Raw genomic sequence first — 20256 nt, 5'->3', positions numbered from 1 at the left:
CATTTTAACTGTCAACATTTTGACCCTATCATTACAAACTGTCTATATATTGAATGTCTTAATTATATTCATGTCTAAATTATGTACATGTCGACATTTTGACTGTCTACATATTGTCGACACGTAGTCTGTGCCGACTGATACTGATGATTCAGTGGGTCCTTTATTTACCATGATCTTATTTTGTATGTCGCTTTTCATACTGTGTTGGGTTTTTAGATTTGTATACTGCATTTTGGATTTTGGGGCAATTCAATTGTTGCATGGGCGGGGATGATTATTGCCCTCTTCATGCCTTATTAGACCAGGTTTAGCTGTGTAAAACAGCTAAACCCATCTAAAGTCCAGGTTAAAGCACCCTAACCACAGGTTTCGCACACATTTTTGCCCGCACTCTCCTGAGGGTGCAATCAGAAATGCCAGTGCTGGCGGCTATTGCATTCAGATGGAGCAACTATTGAATTGCTCCGTCGGGTGCCTTAATAAAATAGCTGCCGTTTGAACAATTGAATTGCCCCCTAAATTATCTTGACGTTTATACCTCCTATTCTGTATTCACCCAATGTAACCTTTTGTAATGCACCAATATGGATACCTCCTTTGCAATATGGTTTTCTTTTCTCTAACAGAGTCCTTTTGGAGAAAAGTGCTACATAAATAAATAATTCTTAAAAATAATAATAATTTCAGACTTTTAAAACTTCAAGTCCCTAATCATCAAGGTTGGCAAATAAAGGCAAAACAAAATGAAGCAAGTATGGCTGTTCATGAAACGCTATTCGGCATAATTCTACTACAAACTGTACATTAGGCAAAATAAGACACAAATGTATCCTGCATTAGAGGTCCCTGGCCAGAAAAATCAATATAACTGGCAGTAAAGTGCGACTGTGTCGCGAAGCATAAAATGTTATTTGTATAATTAAGTGATAAGAAAATCATTTTGTTGTATGTATTCCTCTTCTGTGACACTGGCCACTCCACACAATGCACAATGTGCAGGTACTCAGAACAAGTGGTATTTCCAGCCTGTGAATCTGACAGGAATTCTGCCATGACTGTTCCTATAAACAAGGATGATGAGATAAGCAGCTCCCTTTTGGAAATTACTCCTTCCTCTTTATCTCTGTCCTACTAGGGAAGTAGATATCAGAGGCGTCATCCAGTGTCTGTAAATATTTGGATTTAGCAGTGAGTTAAGTGCATAGAAGCACACATATCAGCCCATGAGTGCTTATTCCCTGCTGTATGGGTGTCACAGGTCTATTTATAGGCATGCAGTTTCTCTAGCATCACAATAACAGTGCCATTACTAAACAAGCCTCAATGTACTGTTCAGTACGTAACACATCAACCTTCAGGATCAACTGTACACATTAATCTGCAGACTTATGGGGCCCATATATCAGCAATCATTAGGGCAATTCTGTATTTTGCAGAGGATAAAAAAAAACGGCAATGTATATGGTTCACAGATCGCCAATTCCATACAAAAGGTGATCAAAATCAGTATGTCCAATATGTTGGATTTCGCCAACCAATAGGAGCTGCAGATTGCTATTGTGCACAGGAACCTATCAGCCTTTCACAATTAGCAGATACATTCTTTGGTGAAAATGATCTGCGAATCGCAGGTACATATCGGCAATGTACAGTATGGGCGCATATTGGTAGATTGGTGAATCGTTAAGTCGGGTACAAACACAGAGTCTTTTTTTATGAATGCTGATGGCTGGGCCCCATAACATAATTAAGACAGACATGTACAACAAAAAAACACTCTGTAGCACAATGGAGTGACTTCATGCACTAAGCAGGGCTATGCCTGTGGCAGCTACTCAAATGATCCACTTTGTTACCTCAGTCACACTAAAACATCCATTTATATTAGTGTTATATACCTTTTAAAAGGCAAACGCTGTCACTTTAAAGGAGAACTATATTCCAGACTCAAATCAACTCATCCCCTGTACTAGTTATGTATTTGTAACAACATTTTTTTATGCACTTTTGTACTTTTCTGTATACAACAATGTTATCATCTTCTGTATTTACTATACATTTCTATACAAGCCTATAAAAATACATTACTCTGAAGGGAATGCAGAGCATTTACAGGGCGATACAAACCCAGGATGTTGTGGGTACATGAGAAACTGCATAATGCATTAAACATGTAAGCATCATAACTAGAAACAAGATTCGGAAAGACTATTAAATTAAGATAACTGGACATTTAGTTAATCATAAGATCTACAAAGAAACAAATGAAGCACTGACAATGGCAACACTAAATGTTTCTAAAATTTTAGGGGGCATTGAAAGTATAACGGTTTGTACACAGGTTTCTGTTACACAATAGAAGTAACAATGGATTTCTATGGCTGTATCAAACTACTGTTACACACAAATAATACACATCGGTGCACTGTTTGAGTAGTATGTATATCACTCTGCGCATGCTCAAACAACTAACATATGCAGAGTCATACACAACTTGGGCGCATCGATCCTTCTGACCACACAGACAAGTGGGGTGGGAAGAGGCAAGCCATGTCTACCTGCAAGTATTTCCCAAGCAAATTTTTATTCAATAACTTGCTCCCATTTTACTTCCAACTCAGCATGGGCCCCAGGTGTATAAAACCTGTCAGTGTGCACAGAGCTGTAACTTGCACTTTTCTGTTTAGAAATCATTACTGAGTGTGATTGTTGTATACTGAAAGGAAAATGTAATGCTGTGATAAGGAGAAAGAAGGGGTTAGGAGGAATCTGTGTCTCAGAAATAAATCAAACCCAAAACACTCTCCTTCCACTGTTTTTTGTGTGAGAACACATGCACGAACAGTGGAACAGAGGAAAAGAAAGAGACTGGTTATCATTAGGAGAGTCCAGTGTAGTCTCTGTTCATTCATGGTGACTGCATTCTAACTAGACCTGAGAGAGGCAGATTTGGAGGCGCGGCTAACTCAACGCCGAGAAAGATGATGCGAAAATCAGCTGTCTCCCCGTGTTTTTTCACTGATCCTTACGGAGCAGTGAATATTTTCAATGCTGAGCAGTGAGACAAGTGTGCATGCGTGACCTATAGATCACACATACGCACAAGAGCCCCGACATCTGGCGGAAGGATCCAAAATGGCAAATGCTCCCGCAATCATTCTGGTAAGCAGGAGATACCTGTGATATCTCCTGCTTTACCCTTTTGATGAATGGCCCGAAAACTTAATTTCTACAATTGCAGGTGAAAATGTTCATTCGGATCGGACTGATATACGGATGTGTCCAAATACATCTAGCGTCAATACGCCACGCAGCGCTTGAGTAAGCTGCCTGGTTCCGTGCTTTTTTTGGACGAAAAAACGTCTAAGGGTGGGTACACACCTAAACGATATCGCCCTGATTTGACAGATATAGCCAAATCGGAACGACAAATCGGGAAAATCGTGGAGTGTGTATGCCCGATTTGCACGTTCCGGCGGTCGCATGCGATATTGTGCAATTGGCTGTGCTGCACAGTCAATCACATGATATCGCTGGTTAACGAAGGACGGAACACTTATTGTTCCATCTTTCATTAAATCTTTAAAGTGTGTACCGGCAATCATGCAATGTCCAGGGTGAAGACAAATCGCCCTGAACATCGGCACGATTGCTGGTTGTTTAGGTGTATACCCAGCCTTAGTTGCAATGTGATGTGATTAGGATGCACCATCAAACTGTGCTGATTAATTTGATATGCGACACTTGTATAGCTGAGTGCACCTGAGTCTGTATATGTAGCACAACAGAACTTGGAATGAAAAAAGCTGCGGCTGCTACATTGAGGCACTTTATATACAGATTCAGAGACTCAGTCGCACACAGATTAATCAGCACAGTCTGCTGGAGCGTCCTAGTTGCATCGCAGTGAGACTTGGACGCGTTTTCAGAGAAAAAAAAAAAAGATGCCCGGCTCTAGAAGAGCAATACGGGATCTGGCGCACTGAGATTTTCTTTTTAGCATGACTGCAGCAAAGATGTGTAAGGACACATCTGTATTGTGCGGATTGCATGGTGTGTACGCTCAATCGCGTGTTTCTGCAGGTTGTTCATCGCATTGTCCATCTGCTGTGCTGCAGAGGCACATGGGACGATGCGATGAATGACCCCATGCTGCTAAATGCAGCAAGCAATGACAAATCTCGCCATCGTATACATGCATTGCGCAGTGTTTACGGACATGTGATTTATCATTCCACTGCGTTGTCCTGGCGGCTCGGTACACAATGGCATTTGTGTACCCAGCATAAGTGCACTTACAGGGGAAGCAATCCTCAAAATATAAATTATTATTTTAGTAACAGCACATTTCATAGTTTAGACAAAACAATTATTCAATAATATTTTAGTTTTGCAACCAATTATACTAAGTTCACATTATAGCTCTTACCTCACTCAGTTTTAATCACTGTAAACTAAAAAATGAATGCTGGATTACTACCAGGGGCTGTGGTATGACCAATCACTAGCTGCCAGCACAAATGCGACTGTTTGGTTCTTCAGCTCATGCAACAGCCCCCTATGCAAGTTTTGTGAAGTGGAAAATTTTTATATTTTAGCATTTCTACATTACAGAACCTAAAGAAATCCTGGAAAAATGGCAACATGGTCCTGGCCCTCGGGCAGGGAAGACGCATGTTATGCTATGCATATAATTATCGGTCGGATCTTTCTTATAATTGTAATGTGTGTGCGGCTGACTGATGCTAAAATGTTCATTGGTCGGGAATGCCGGATCGTCCAGCATGTCCGTCCGATGCGATATTCTGCAAGCTATATGTCGGCTGCATCGGGCAGTGTGTGCCCATTCGCGGCCAACAGACATTTACCCTGGTCCTTCATAGAGAAGGAATGGGGAAATGTCTCCTCACCAGGGGAGGAGCGCAGATATCGGGGCCAATACACTGAGATATCTCACAGTGTATGCCCGCAATGTATCTGCAGGGTGACAGGCTGCCAGATAAAATGTCTGTAGGCCTGACAGGCAGTCTATATGGCAGTGTATGCCCCGCATTAACAATATTTAACGATCATGTGGTAATACAGCTTCAAAAAGTAGCGATATACAGCAGTGTTCTGAGGTCAGGTGCCTTTATCCATATGCAAATTTCTGAGGTCAGGTGCCTTTATTCATATGCAAATTATCTGAATTACGAACCTTAAAATAAAACAAAGATTTTACGAATTTGCAGTCTCATATGCATTACTGTAGTTAGGTTACTGAGGGGAAGAAAAGAATAAATAAACTGATTATTCAGTGGCTTTAGATGAGTATATTACCTACTGTGACCATTAATCCATTTTCCACTTGCTTATAGCGCTCATTTACAGCAATGTAAATTAATAACAGGCTTCTTTTTCAACATTTGCAGATTTAATTTTTTAAATATTACTATATTCTATAGCTACTCCTCTCTGACACACAGGGATCCCTCCTACAGAACATGTCACAAATAGTAATGTTTACCAGTTTTAGATGTTAAATAAAATGTTCCACAATTGCTGTAGCTGCGCCAAACAGCCGTTCTCTGTACGCCAGGCCCTGTGCAACTCAGCTTGCAACGAGCGTCTTTTTTCGTTCAAATTTGCATCTTAGTCGCAACAGGTGACAAAACCGACCGCATTGATTACTTTGATATGCAAAACTTGCATATCCATGTGCGACTGAGGGCCGTATTCCATTAGAGCGAAAAGCCGTTTCGCCCAATTTCTAGCAAAAATTTAGCCTGAAAATGTATTCCGTATTCAATTCCAGTCCGTTTTTGCCTATGCGAAAAGCCAATGCACTGAAATAGGAAAAACTTTTTCCACGCAGAATAGCAGGAGAAAAAATTGCTAAACCTATATTTTGGGGTGCAGATGTTGGGAACTACTTAGAACCCTTGGTACAACCCCCCAAAGCACAATTCACCCCCCAAAAAAGAAACAAATTGGCAAAAACACCCCAAAAAAAGGCCTTAGAAATTTGGGGCAAAAATTAAGAAAGTGGGAGGACTTCAAAAACTATCAAAATAAGCTTCTGAGGGTGCTCTAAGAAGGGGCCAAGTGTTTTGGGGATTGCAGGTGCTTTGTATGATGGAAGAATTTCACTTTTTCTAAAACTTCACTTTAGAGACCTAAAAATATGCTAGTACCCATTTTTAAGCACCCCAAATTTGTTGGAACTACTTATTTTCTCCAATAAATACTGCTTTATGCCATTCTTCACACTTTTACCAAGACGCTAATAGCAAACAATTACCACCACTTAAGTACCCTAACTAGTTCAATTAGGGCTAATACTAAACTACCATAATGATTCCCGAAATCAGCCCATCTTTTTCTGGGGTACAGAGTGATTCTCCCAATTCATCCTGCACTTTTTGTCTGTTTCACATTCACCGGGTCCCATTTTAGCCTGTTTGGCAATTGAATACGGAGTAAATCGGGAGCGAGCATGAAAAGTTTGCGCCTCCAAAACAGGTGAAGACGGCGAAAAGTCGGGAAGTCGGAACTTTCTCGCCGATGCGACACTAATTGAATATGGCCCTGAGTGTGAAACTGTAGAGGAAGTGCTACAATGCAGTGGCTGCTGCCTTTTTTTTCACAACAAGTTCAATTGTACAGATTCAGACTCAGCTAAACACAGTGTCACATATCAAATTAAATCAGTGCAGTTTTGTGAAGTGGTCTGGTCGCAACTCGCTGCGACTAAGAAACCTTCTGGCGCGAAAAATGAGAAAAAAAGATGCTACACTGCTCGACGCAGCTCAAACGTCACATGGCATATTGATGCTAGGTGTAGGACGACACATCTGTAGATGCGGTCACTCGTACTAAAACAGCATGTGATCAGCACCCCTGGTTGTACTAAGTTGTGCAAGACTGGTACATTAAAGCAAGGATACACACATACAAAAAATGTCTTATCAGAAAAGTGACAAAAAACCTTTAGCTATAAACCATTAGTACTGCACTAATATATCACACATCGGCTGACACTACTGAACATTGGTCTGTCTCCCGTGAGTTTTTATTGATAAGAAGCCAGATGAAACATCACACATGTATCACACCCCGTGTTCCTAATTACGGATCACAGTCACAAAATTGCCTTCTGGGAATTCAGGGATTAGCTGCGCCAGACTGATGTACCCTTTCTATTTTTGGATGCTTATACAATACTGCAGTCCATAAATGTTACCGATGGATACAGATACTTTAAGCACCTAGTTGACCCCACAGACTTTTTGAAGTCTGAAAATGGTTGGTGCAGTCCTTCAAAACATTTTGTAATGGACAGAAAGTCGCTGTTCTCCATTTACAGTTACTTCTGACTAAGGGCTTCCTCAATACATTTCTAAACAGAGCAGTGAAAAATACTTGCAAAAGAGGATAAGGATTCATTTATTGAAAAAATAAAATGAAACTGTGAGGGTCACTGTAAAAATTTTACAGTCTATTAAAAGGTTGGCATATAGTTTCTTCTAGTTTGTGACGAGATACAGTCAGGTGCATAAATATTGGGACATTGACAGAATTTTCATATTTTGGCCTCTGTTAACCACCACAATGGCTTTGAAATGAAACAAACAAGATGTGCTTTAACTGCAGACTTTCAGATTTAATTTGAGGGTTATTACATCCAAATCAGGTGAACGGTGTAGGAATTACAACAGTTTCTATATGTGCCTCCCACTTTTTAAGGGGCTAAAAGTAATGGGACTATCAACTCAAAAGCCATTTCATGGACAGGTGTGGGCTATTCCCTCGTTATTTCATTATCAATTAAGCAGGTAAAAGGTCTGGAGTTGATTCTAGGTGTGACATTTGCATTTGGAATCAGTTGCTGTCGACTCTCAATATGAGATCCAAAGAGCTGTCACTATCAGTGAAGCAAGCCATCATTAGGCTGAAAAATCAAAACAAACCCATCAGAGAGATAGCATAAACATTAGGTGTAACCAAATCAACTGTTTGGAACATTCTTAAAAAGAAAGAATGCACCGGAGAGCTCAGCAACACCAAAAGACCCAGAAGACCAAGGAAAACAACTGTGGTGGATGACAGAAGAATTATTTCCCTATTGAAGAAAAACCCCTTCACAACAGTTGGCCAAATCAAGAACACTCTCCAGGAGGTAGGTGTATATGTGTCAAAGTCAACAATGAAGAGAAGACTTCACAAGAGTGTATATAGAGGGTTCACCACAAGATGTAAACCATTGGTGAGCCACAAAAACAGGAAGACCAGATTAGAGTTTGCCAAACAACATCTAAAAAAGCCATTACAGTTCGGGAACAACATCCTATGGACAGATGAGACAAAGATCAACTTGTACCAGAGTGACGGGAAGAGAAGAGTATGGAGAAGGAAAGGAACTGCTCATGATCCAAAACATACCACCTCATCAGTGAAGCATGGTGGTGGTAGTGTCATGGCGTGGGCATGTATGGCTGCCAATGGAACTGGTTCCCTTGTATTTATTGATGATGTGACTGCTGACAAAAGCAGCAGAATGAATTCTGAAGTGTTTCGGGCAATATAATATGCTCATCTTCAGTCAAATGCTTCTGAACTCATTGGACGGTGCTTCACAGTGCAGATGGACAATGACCCGAAACATACTGCATAAGCAACCAAAGAGTTTTTTTAAGGCTAAAAAAATGGAATGTTATGCAATGGCCAAGTCAATCCCCTGACCTGAATCCGATTGAGCATGCATTTCACTTGATGAAGACAAAACTGAAGGGAAAATGCCCCAAGAACAAGCAGGAACTGAAGACATTTGCAGTAGAGGCCTGGCAGAGCATCACCAGGGATGAAACCCAGCGTCTGGTGATGTCTATGCGTTCCATTACTTTTTGCCCCTTAAAAAGTGAGAGGCACATATAGAAACCGTTGTAATTCCTACACCATTCACCTGATTTGGATGTAATTACCCTCAAATTAAATTTGAAAGTCTGCAGTTAAAGTACATCTTGTTTGTTTCATTTCAAAGCCATTGTGGTGGTTAACAGAGGCCAAAATATGAAAATTCTGTCAATGTCCCAATATTTATGTACCTGACTGTATCTCGTCACAAACTAGAAGAAACTGTTTGCCAACCTTTTAATAGACTGTAAAATTTTACAGTGACCCTCACAGTTTAATTTAATTTTTTTCAATAAATGAATCCTTATCCTCTTTTGCAAGTATTTTTCACTGCTCTGTTTAGAAATGTATTGAGGAAGCCCTTAGTCAGAAGTGACTGTAAATGGAGAACAGTGACTTTCTGTCCATTACAAAATGTATTGGATTTGGATATTCTAGACTACAGTTCACAAGTGGAAATAGTCCCAAATCATCTTTGCAGAAGGTAATGTACTTTCATTGAGTAGAATTACAGCTCAGTTTAAAGTCATAGATTCAGAAATTGCTCATTGTGTGATGTCACATTTCTATGAATGTCTGTCTCACAGGTCTAATTACTTGTTCAACCCATTCACTTCAGTGGTCAATACCAAAATTACACTTCAGGATTCCAAATATTTATTTTGATAGGAAAAACACAAATGATTACTCTAGCCAATCAATTACTGAATATATTTTTTTTCAGAACAGAAAGGGATATTGGTACCATAGTGAAGTTAATAGAATTTACTTTTATATGCATAAAATATAAATACAAATACATTAAAATAAAAATGCATATTCATGATTGTTCCGTTAGCTACAATCATGAAAGTGATTCAACCCATGAAATATGAACCTTATTTTATTCTGTGACTAATGTTTACAGTGATACTAGATGTGCATCTTTTATTGGAGGATTGACGCATCTTTAAGGAATCCCAGAGACATGTCAGCTTATGTTAGAACATGTAGACACAAGCTTTGACTCTAGTGCTGGGTACACAATAGGCCACTGACCTATCTGATGATTGGGCAAGTGAATATACACTTAACCAGTCGATGGACTGATGTATCGGGCCTGACATTTAAATCTCCTGCGCAGTTGAGCTGACAATGCTGGGTTCCTGCAGCATGTGTATGAGCAAACGGCAGGTCACCCGTACACACCAGCAAATGCGCCATCTGCTGTGCTGCACAGCTGATGCAATATGTCTGTGTACAACATCGTTCACAGACATATTGGGGGTACACACCCACCGACATGCTCACATTCTATCGCCCGTCAGATTGAACGCCCGATATATCACCCAGTGCGTACCCAGCTTAGGAATGCTGTGGCAGAGAACATTTGGGACTTTTTAGGTTTAGATCATATAGGAAATAATGGTAATCACATCACCAGTATTTCCTGTGTTCTCTATACTATATTGGTTTGCATGTGTACCTGGTTAGTAAATAGAGGTCCTCCTATTTACATGTCATCCTACTAACTGACTAAATTGCTATGCTGCATTGGCAGCAACTTACAAAGGTTAATGGGTTATGTGCCCTGCTACAGTGCTATCTAGGATTCATGTTGACGCTAACAAAAGGTATACTTAATAAACATTATAATAATAATTATTATTCTACTTCCTTTACCTTTGTACACATTGCACTTGAAATATAAATGAAAACAATGTCAAGCATAAGACACGTGCAAACAGATATTTTTAGTTCTTTCTCCCTTCGGTTCCAGTTTTGGACACGAGAACGTAGGAGAGGGGGATACTTGCATAGAGATCACTGATCTGTATAGAGAGAGTGACAGTGCACACAATCTGCAGAGGCTCTGATGAGGGAACAAGGACTAGAAGAGAACTAGAAGAGCTGCCCTGTTTCTGCTCTAATATTTCCATTCTCCTAAAAACGATTGTGTGCACGTGGCCATGAGAGCATTTCCATTATTATGCATTTATTACTTTGTGATCAGCTATTATAGCACTGCAACAATGTGTGAGATCACAGTCAGCAAAGGTACAGTGTGTGCCAAACTGGTATAAGTCAGTATAACATACCAATGTTATCTGTGGTTGTTCAATATGATTTAAATATATGAATTAGGTTTTAACCACTTCACATAGCCCTGTTCTGAGGACTCTTTAAATCCCTTGTTATGAAACTTTAAAGTCTCATTATAAAAGTTTATTGCAGTCATGCAGTAAAAAGAAGAGTTACTGCCCAGTGCAATTATACTTTCTGTTACAGGTCATAGCATTAAGTATGGTTATGACACATCCCCTCCTATGCAGTTTGAGATTCCAAGTATAACAAATGATTACATTGTTACATGTTGTATCGCAAATTTGATTGGTTACCACATGAATAATATATTCACTTGGTTACCACATGAACAATATAATTACTTGCCTATTTTGTAAAATACATGTATATTTACTCAAAGCAGTGAGTCTCATGGGCATGACTGAAAAACAGGCAGTTTATGGATGAAATAGATAGTAAACTCTGCCATATTGCTTTCTATGCTGAGATGATAATAAAACACTGCAGGAAAAAAGAACAGTTGAACTCTACAGCTGAATGTAGATGATATTTCCCACTGTCTTCACAAACTGAAATGTCTTAAGAAAATATGTTTTTATAGTTTTATTTAAATTTCTTGTTCAAGTAATATCACATGCACTCCCATAGCGGAGATGTCTATTTAAATAGGTAACTGCGAGAACACAAAACATTTCTCCAGCACAAGAGGAGGAAGGAAATTCAGTTGGTATAAATAGTGATGGACAGTCATTAGTTAGTGACTCCTGACTGTCTTAACCTTTCTACGACGACTGGTTTATCGCTCATGTATTCACATTTTACTGGTCACCTCATTCAAAACAAATGACACCTCAAGTAGCAGCACAGAAATGCCTCTCCCCAAGGGCTGCGTAACTATTGGTGGAAGATAATGCTGCTGCATTATAATAGCCACTAGCAGCTACATTATTATTCCGGTACCTTACATATTGTGGGGGGATTCAATTGTTTTTTTTTTGGCGCCCAAAGTTATGGGCGCTCGTCATAGCAATTCAATTGTTGGTCTGATCGAGCGTCCATTACTTTTGACGCTCACAAAAGCACCGGGTTTCAGGAGGCTGCGAGCATGAAATGTGTGCAGCTGCTGTTACGGGGCGCCAAACGGCAGAACAACTGAATCAATGCCGGTGGACACCATCTATTGGCGGACATGAGAAAACAACTGAATTCCCCCCAAAAAGTTCAGCACTCCTCTTACATTGTGAGCTCATTTGGGCAGGGACATATTTACCTTCTGTTTCATGTCATTGTAGGTTATATATATAATTTTATCATGATTGCTTTAATGCATAGTGCAATATGTTGCAAATTATTATAAAATTAACAAATAAAAATAAAATGCAGTAAGAATTTTCTTCAGCTCAGAACCATAAAACTCAAATAAATAAAACAAATTCTCAAACGTAAGCAGGTTGTGGTGTGCCAATACCTCACTCATCCTCACCACACAAAAAAAGGGTAACATTTTGTTAATGAAGGTTCACATTCTGCAATGCTAACGACTACACTATCCACAACCTATAAATTATACTGATGACCCATCCAGTCATGCTCCTGGTAAAAAGCCAAAATAACTTGAAACTCAGTTTGACGTCACTGTGAAATTTGGTGGCTGCCTGCTGGGATCACTGTTGGACGTTGCAGAAAATGAATCATCCATTCCCAGCTGCTATAATATTTATGTGATGTTCTTAAAGTACGGTAAACCTTATCTGCTTACACATTTCATTTGAACTGCAAGTGCGGCTATTATGATTGTTAATAATTTTTACTGTGAATGCTTTTTCTTAGCAATATTCTAGCTGTATTGTGTGCAATCTGGAACGTTTAATTATGTGTCAGCTCAACAAAATGTTTTATGGTAGCAAGAAGTGATCATTAGCAGGTTTATCAGTTAAAGAAGTCAACACAGTTACGGCATGTTAAATAATGTCAATGGAGGATCAGTGACATAAGTCCCTTGAATTAGTGCCACTAGCATTTTAGGATGCAGTTATCTGACATATAAGTACACCAGAAGCTTTACTTTCTTAAATGTAATAATGGCACAAATGTTAAACCATTTCAGAAGGAAGAAATAACTCACCTGTCCTCAGTATGTTGCTTGTCTTGGCTCCATGTACCATATTGTCTGTCAGGTTCTTGCACAATCGAGTCTGTGTCCTTGTTGGATGTAGAGGATCTTGAGAAACACTGCTTTATATGGTCCTGAGAATATAAAACACAAAAATATTAATAAGTATAAAATACATAAACAATAAAAAGAAATACAAAAGAACATTAAGAAAATCGGTTTTAGAACAAAAAACAGTTGGCACTCTTATTCATGTAAACAATTTTGCACTTTGAAGTTGTTTTGCCACCATTAGTGATTAAACATTTTATTTAGCATTTAAACCTTACTATAGTATATAAATATGCATAAAGGTTATATGTATAACATACAGGCAATCTTAACTCAATGTTAATCTACATAAAAATTAAACCATACTTCCCTAACTTTGACTGTCCCCAATGGAAATAGTGTGTGCATATAAGAAGGGAACGTAGTCATGTCAATTCAACAGAACAGACATACGCAAAAATACATTTACATCTGCAGGATGCAAAAAAACTATAACAAGGTAAAGCATTGCTGCTTTTATACATATTAAATACAGTTCCTTGTATATGTAGCCTATGTTGCACAATGCATTCCTATAATTTACAAGAATAGTACTTTTGCTTGAGTGAGAGGGACAGAGGATAGTGAGAGAGCGAGACACTAAGGTACACAGGGAACTGATAATTGCACACAGATCAGATAACTGCACCGAGGATTGGGGTGTGCATCAGATCTGCAGAGTGTGTACCCAGCTCTTCCAGTGCAGCGATTCCTAACCTTTTTTGTGTTGTGGAAGGCAACTAAATTTATAGTGGCACATTAATATTAAAATATTGTAATAAATTAATCTAGAAGCAAAATTGAATAGATGCATATATGAAAACAGGATAGATAAAAGCCAATTTGTTTTATAGCAACATAGTGTATGCTACATAAGAAAGTAACTGCATGTCTTCAAATAATTTGAACTGTTTGTTTTTGCCATGTCTATTGTTTTATTTTGTCAACCTGGTTGTGACACAAATATGTATCAATATACACTGGTTGGGATTCACTGATTTTATTTCATATGTATATCCCTAGTACAGTGTTAAAATGAATTGACACATTGAAGAACATTGTGCATGCATAAAACATACAGATTATAATATTATGTGCAATGCTGAATAAGAATGTTCTTTCATCCCATTTATAATCGCTCCATCAATATTTCCAAATTGTAAACATACTACATGGCCAAAACTATGATCATCACACCAATATATGCATACTGTACATTTTATCCCAATCCATTAACATCCAGTATGCCAACACTTTACTGCTATAACACTCTTCCGGTAAGGAGTTGCATTACATTTTGGAATATGGCTGTGAGATTCTCATCCATTCAGCCACAAAAGCATATAGGAGGTTTGAGTACTTTTGTTGGGCGATAATTGGATTGCAGTTGACATTCCAATTCACCCCAAATGTGTTCTATGGTATTAAGGTTAAAGCTCTGTGCAAGGCAGTCAAGTTTTCCATGTCTGCAAATGTTGATGGACCTCACTTTGTACATGGGGGTACATGTTTTGCTGAAAGAGGAAATGCCCTTCCCAAAATGGCTGTCACAAAGTTGGTGGCACACTATGCTACAATATACCATAACCTTCTAAAGAACAAAGACATCCCTCAATTGGAAGTATGCCAGTCAAAACCATGAAAAACTGCCCCAGATTGATATTCCTGCACCACCAAACTTTATAGTTGGCAGTATGCATTCCGACAGAAAGCATTCTCCTGCAACTGGCAAACCTAGATTCAGATCACCAAATGGTGATGTGCAATTTGTTACTCCAGATAGCTATTTTTCACTAGTCCAGAGTCTACTTTACACGACTCAAGCATTGGCATTGGCCATGGCGATTTGAGGCTTATGATCTGCTGCTTGGCCATGGAAACCCACTACATGAAGCTCACATCAAACGTTTCATGTGCTGAAGACGTCTCCAGTCTGGAACTCTGCATTAAATGTTGCAACCGAGGAAAGACAAACATTATGTGCTGCACCATGGGGAGCCTTGAGGCACTTGCAGGGGTGCCATGGGTTGGTGGTTCCAGACAAAATCAAATTATTTATGGTCCAAGGGATAGGTAAAATCAGAACTTTTGGCTGCCAATCATAAAATACACGGACAAACAGAATCCCAACCATGATGACAAATGGGCACAATTTACTTAATTTAATAATGTTTGCAGACTTTCGCAATAAGAAACTTTTAGCCTAAGGGTGGCATGAAAAATATTCTAATACTCTAGGGTGCCATGATTCAAAAAAATGTGGAAACCATTGTGCTACTCTCTTCAGCACTTGGTGGTCCCATTCTGTGAGCTTGTGTGGGCTATGTTTTGTGGCTGGAGCTGTTGGTGCTCCTAGATGTTTTTACTTCACAATAACAGAAATTACAGTTGACCAGAGCAGCAATTTGATGAATGGACTTGTTGGAAAGGTGGCATCCTATGACAGTGCCAGATTGAAAGTGACTGAGCGCTTCAGTATGACCTTTTCTACAGTAATAGTTTGACTATGGAGCTTATATAGCTCTATGCTTGTCTGTATCTACCTGTAAGCAATGGGTGTGGCCAAAATAGCCAAACACACAAATTAGACGGGAGTGTCCCCATACTTTTGGCCACGTAGTGTAGCTTTCTAGAGTACAATATTTGAGTATATAGACACTAAAGAAATAAGTAACAGGCTAGTAAGGGCACAGATTAATTGAGATCTAGACGTATATATTTTACTTCATCTGAGAAGCATAGCAACTTAAAATGTAAAGATGACATCTGTGTTTTATCTTAATATCACTATTTATTGGGAAAAGAGTTATTAGTTTGATTTGTATGGTCTTTATGTTAGTAAATATAATGATTGAAAAAAAAGTAAATGGGAGTAAGTGTTACTTTTTAATTTGCCTGCTCAGTAGCTTACAGAAAAGTAAAAAGAATATTAAGTATGAGTCATAGCTAACAATAAAAGTTGTTCTCGCTGCATGGAGACAGACGTGGGCTGCACAATTTGCAAGATCTGGCTGTGTCACAGGCAAAAAGGTACAGCGACATGTAAGTAAAGACTTGCCTCCCAAGTGGGTGTGTAGTTAGTGAAATTATATGGTTCAGGATAAGAGCACTATTTATACTGACTCCTTGCTGTCATATTAAGTAATTAAAAACTTTCCCTTGTGGGTAGGAAGGCCAAAAATGCTGGAGAGCAGATTATATATTTATATATAACATTTTCATAGAATTCAGATGATCTCTCTCTCTCTGCATTCCAGTTGCCACAGAATAATTGTCATTTGAAGTGATGGAAAGATTTACATCACAAGAACTTTTTAAAATATGCTGTGATATCTGTATATAGCTATAAAAGGACGCCCATTGCAGGGGGTGCAGCAGTGGCAGCTATAAAACCCATAAGTAAAAAATAGTGATACTGGCATCTTCCTCCTGAGGATGGAGGACAAGGGTGCCTCATAAATGTCTAGTTATGCCCCTGTAAATCACAAATAAAGACCCTACTAAGAGCATTCCTAGCACAGCCAACAATGCCTCTATCAACCAATTGCATCCTCCATTCTCCCCATGATGTAGGGTTTCTTATACCCACTTCCAGAGATCTGCTGCTGAGAAGTCCTTCTGCACTAGTGTACTATTCTGCTAGGTCGCCAGGTTAGAAGCTGCCGTAATCTGCTCTGCCAGGGTCATAAAATCCTGAAAATACATCTTATTCAGAAGCCAGAAAGTAACATGGCCTTATCCTTCGAGGTGTCTGGTCCACTTACACCAGAGTTGGCCAAACAGTTGATCGCGATTGACTGGTCGACTGCAGACATGCGGCCAGTCGATCACGTTGGCCCTGCCAGCAGCGTTCAATAAGAATCATTGCGAGTCTTATTGGCTTCTGTGCTGAAATTACCGGTGGGGTGCTGCGCCACGACTGGCTGCCATGTCTTTCCAGTCAGGTGCGACTCACTAGCCAATAGGAATCAAGGTGATTCCTATTGGCTTCTGGGGTCATTTTGTTCAGTGCCAGCCAATAAGTACACGGTGATCCGTATTGGCAAAAGCTGTCAGATGGTATTGCCAGGTATTGCGCCTGTGTCAGCGTCGCTGCCCGCCATTTGATGGTAATGCTGACAGGGAGCAGACGTGTCAGGAGAGCTCTCCGTTTGGCGCCTTTTTTTGGGGGAAAATTTTAATTCTGGGGGCTTGCGTGAACAGCAGCAACAGAAATACTGTGCCGGCTGAAAAAATATATATATTTATCAAATGCGAGTGTGTGATATTTTATAAAGCAGCACTAAATTAATTGTCTTGAGGTCTGCGAACATTCATCTACAAAATGCCAATGTGTCACATGTTATAAAGCAGCACTAAATCAATTGTTCTGAGACCGGTGTACATCTATCTACAAAACGCCTCATAGCAACCTAAATACTACTGCATTAAGATGATTCTGTACTTTGGTAGATCAAAAAAATTTTTTTTGTCATTTAGAGTAGATTGCCAAGTCAGAAAGTCTGGCCACCCCTGCCTTAAGGGGGGTATCCACTAGACGATAAAGTTGAACGATTATGATAAAATCGTTCGATAATCGTTCGAACATTGTTTGAACATCGTTTGCAAATCGTGCAGTAATTATTTCTAACGATGTACGATGCGCGCTCCCGCTGGTCGTTTGATCGTCTCCTCCATCGACTGAACATGCAGGTCAATTTCACTTGATTGCTTACAAAATGTTTACACATCGTTTACACATCGTTCACGCTGAACGATCAAACGATGAACCACTGTCTGCCCACTATAGCTGAAAGCTCTCAATCACAGATTAAAACAACATAGTTTATTGTTAGATCTTTTGCAAATCGTTTGAACAATTTGCAAAAGATCTGCAAAAGATTTGCAGAGTGGAAGATCATATTTCAAGGGAAACTTCAAGGGAAAATCGTTAAGAGGTTGGACAGGGATAAAATCGTCTAGTGGATGCCCCCCATTACACCTTTAATCATGGAACACTCTCCTCCCTCCCACAGAATTCGGTCCACCAACACCCTCCATTCTATTGAAACACCATGTTTCGTCCCTTGTAATCCATTCCTATGGCACCATCCCTTCTCTCTTGTTGAAGCCCCACAATCCTTTTACCCATAAATCCTCTCTGCCTAAGCCTGACACCTCCCACATAGGATCATTTCCCATTTTTTTCCTCTACTTTTTATGATATGCTATGTTTAACACTGAAAGACATTTTTGCAAGTGTAAAAAAATAAATAAAAATAAATAAAAGACCCACAAACAGGAGACCCATAAACTCCCTGAAATAAACATTGAAAGGCCAATATATGGATAGTCACATGTAAGCTTATTGTGATGGATTGCATACTTCATGTCAGATGCTGCATGCTCACAGTTGCTGGGCAACCAAAAAGAGCAATGAATAAACTCAGAAATATACTTCTGTTACTACATATAGCAGTAATGGAAGAGAAGAGACTTTACAGTATTTATTTTATTATTTATTAACAGTTTCTTATATAGCGCAGCATATTCCGTTGCGCTTTACAATTGGAAAATACAAACTAGTGAGTAGTAAACATGCTGGGATGACGGTGATCTGCTTTAAATTGGCTGTACATGGAAATATACGGTACTACCACTTGACCTCAGATGAACAACAGGATCATTGGCAATTGGGCCGCACATGTGGGTGGCTTAAATCCAGGTGTTCATTTCTCATTGCTTGAGCAGTTAAAAATACTCTCACACAATAATCCATGTTTAGTGTCATTTCTCTTCCCACTTTCAGCCAGCATATATGCTATTACATGCTATAACCTGTTCTGTAGCTTTCTCATAGAGAATATACTGAAATAACACCAATGTATATGCCACAGTAATTTTTATGTCACAACATACACTTGACAGGAATTGGTATGTAATGCCGGCTGTCGGGATGCCTCCTGTCAGAATACCGACAGCGTCATCCCGATGGTTGGTATCCCGACAGGGGTTGGGAAAGTGTACCTACCCTCCGCCCTTCCCCGCCTAACCCACCCTTCTTGTAGCCTAACCCTACCCTCCCCGTTAATGCCTAAACCTACCCCCTCCCCTTCATGCCTAAACCTAACACTCCCCCAGTGGTGCCTAACCCTAATACTCCCCCAATGGTGCCTAACCCTAACCCTCCCCACTAGGGGTACCTAACCCTAGCCTCCCCCCCACCCCTAACTGCACTACGCTCCCATACAGCCCCCACCCCGTGGCTAACGCTAAGGGTACCCTGGACTCGCCTCATTCAGGCTGGCATCCTTCGGCTTTCCAGGGGTTGGGAAAGTGTACCTACCCTCCGCCCTTCCCCGCCTAACCCACCCTTCTTGTAGCCTAACCCTACCCTCCCCGTTAATGCCTAAACCTACCCCCTCCCCTTCATGCCTAAACCTAACACTCCCCCAGTGGTGCCTAACCCTAATACTCCCCCAATGGTGCCTAACCCTAACCCTCCCCACTACGGGGGACCTAACCCTAGCCTCCCCCCCACCCCTAACTGCACTACGCTCCCATACAGCCCCCACCCCGTGGCTAACGCTAAGGGTACCCTGGACTCGCCTCATTCAGGCTGGCATCCTTCGGCTTTCCAGCGTCGGGATTACAGGTGCCCATACACGGAGCAATATAGCAGCCGATCCGACGGATTGGTACAATATCACTGCTATATTGTACAGTATATGGGCATGCTATCGGCCATTGGCGCTCCCGTGGGGTTGTACATCGCACCTCCAGATCTTACTGCAGGTTCATTTGATCTGGGGATGCAATGTACGATCCCATGCGGGTGGGGGAGGGGGGCACCGGCATATCAGGCGGTCGGCCACCCAATCGCACCGTGTTTGGGGACCACCCAATATGTCGGCCGTTGTATCCCCCGTCGCGTCGCAAGGTGCATATCGCACAGTGTATGGGCGGCTTAAGATAGTCGGGATTTCCCTGTCGGTATTGAGTCCACCGGTCTCATAACTACATCCCCACTTGATACTAGCATTGTTAGGGCCAGAGCTAGTACACACACTGTTTCTCTATGCCTCCTTTATGTGGTGGTATAGGGGTGAGATTGC

The 20256-nt window shown here is 40.3% G+C and overlaps 1 protein-coding gene across 1 annotated transcript in view; it reads right to left on the bottom strand.

The window, feature by feature from the left end:
• Positions 1-20256, bottom strand: part of KIAA1671 (KIAA1671 ortholog) — a 216504-nt gene that overhangs the window by 33505 nt on the left and 162743 nt on the right. Inside the window, exon 6 of the mRNA XM_088467891.1 lies at positions 13085-13206. Within this exon, the coding sequence (XP_088324017.1) occupies positions 13085-13206 (122 nt within the window). The remainder of the gene's footprint in view (positions 1-13084; positions 13207-20256) is intronic.

Source organism: Taudactylus pleione, unplaced genomic scaffold (assembly GCF_031769625.1).
Source record: "Taudactylus pleione unplaced genomic scaffold, aTauple2 ptg000078l, whole genome shotgun sequence".
Classification (NCBI taxonomy): Eukaryota; Metazoa; Chordata; class Amphibia; order Anura; family Myobatrachidae; genus Taudactylus; species Taudactylus pleione.
Note: the sequence above shows the minus strand (reverse complement) of the source record. Positions and strands in the feature narration are given on the sequence as shown.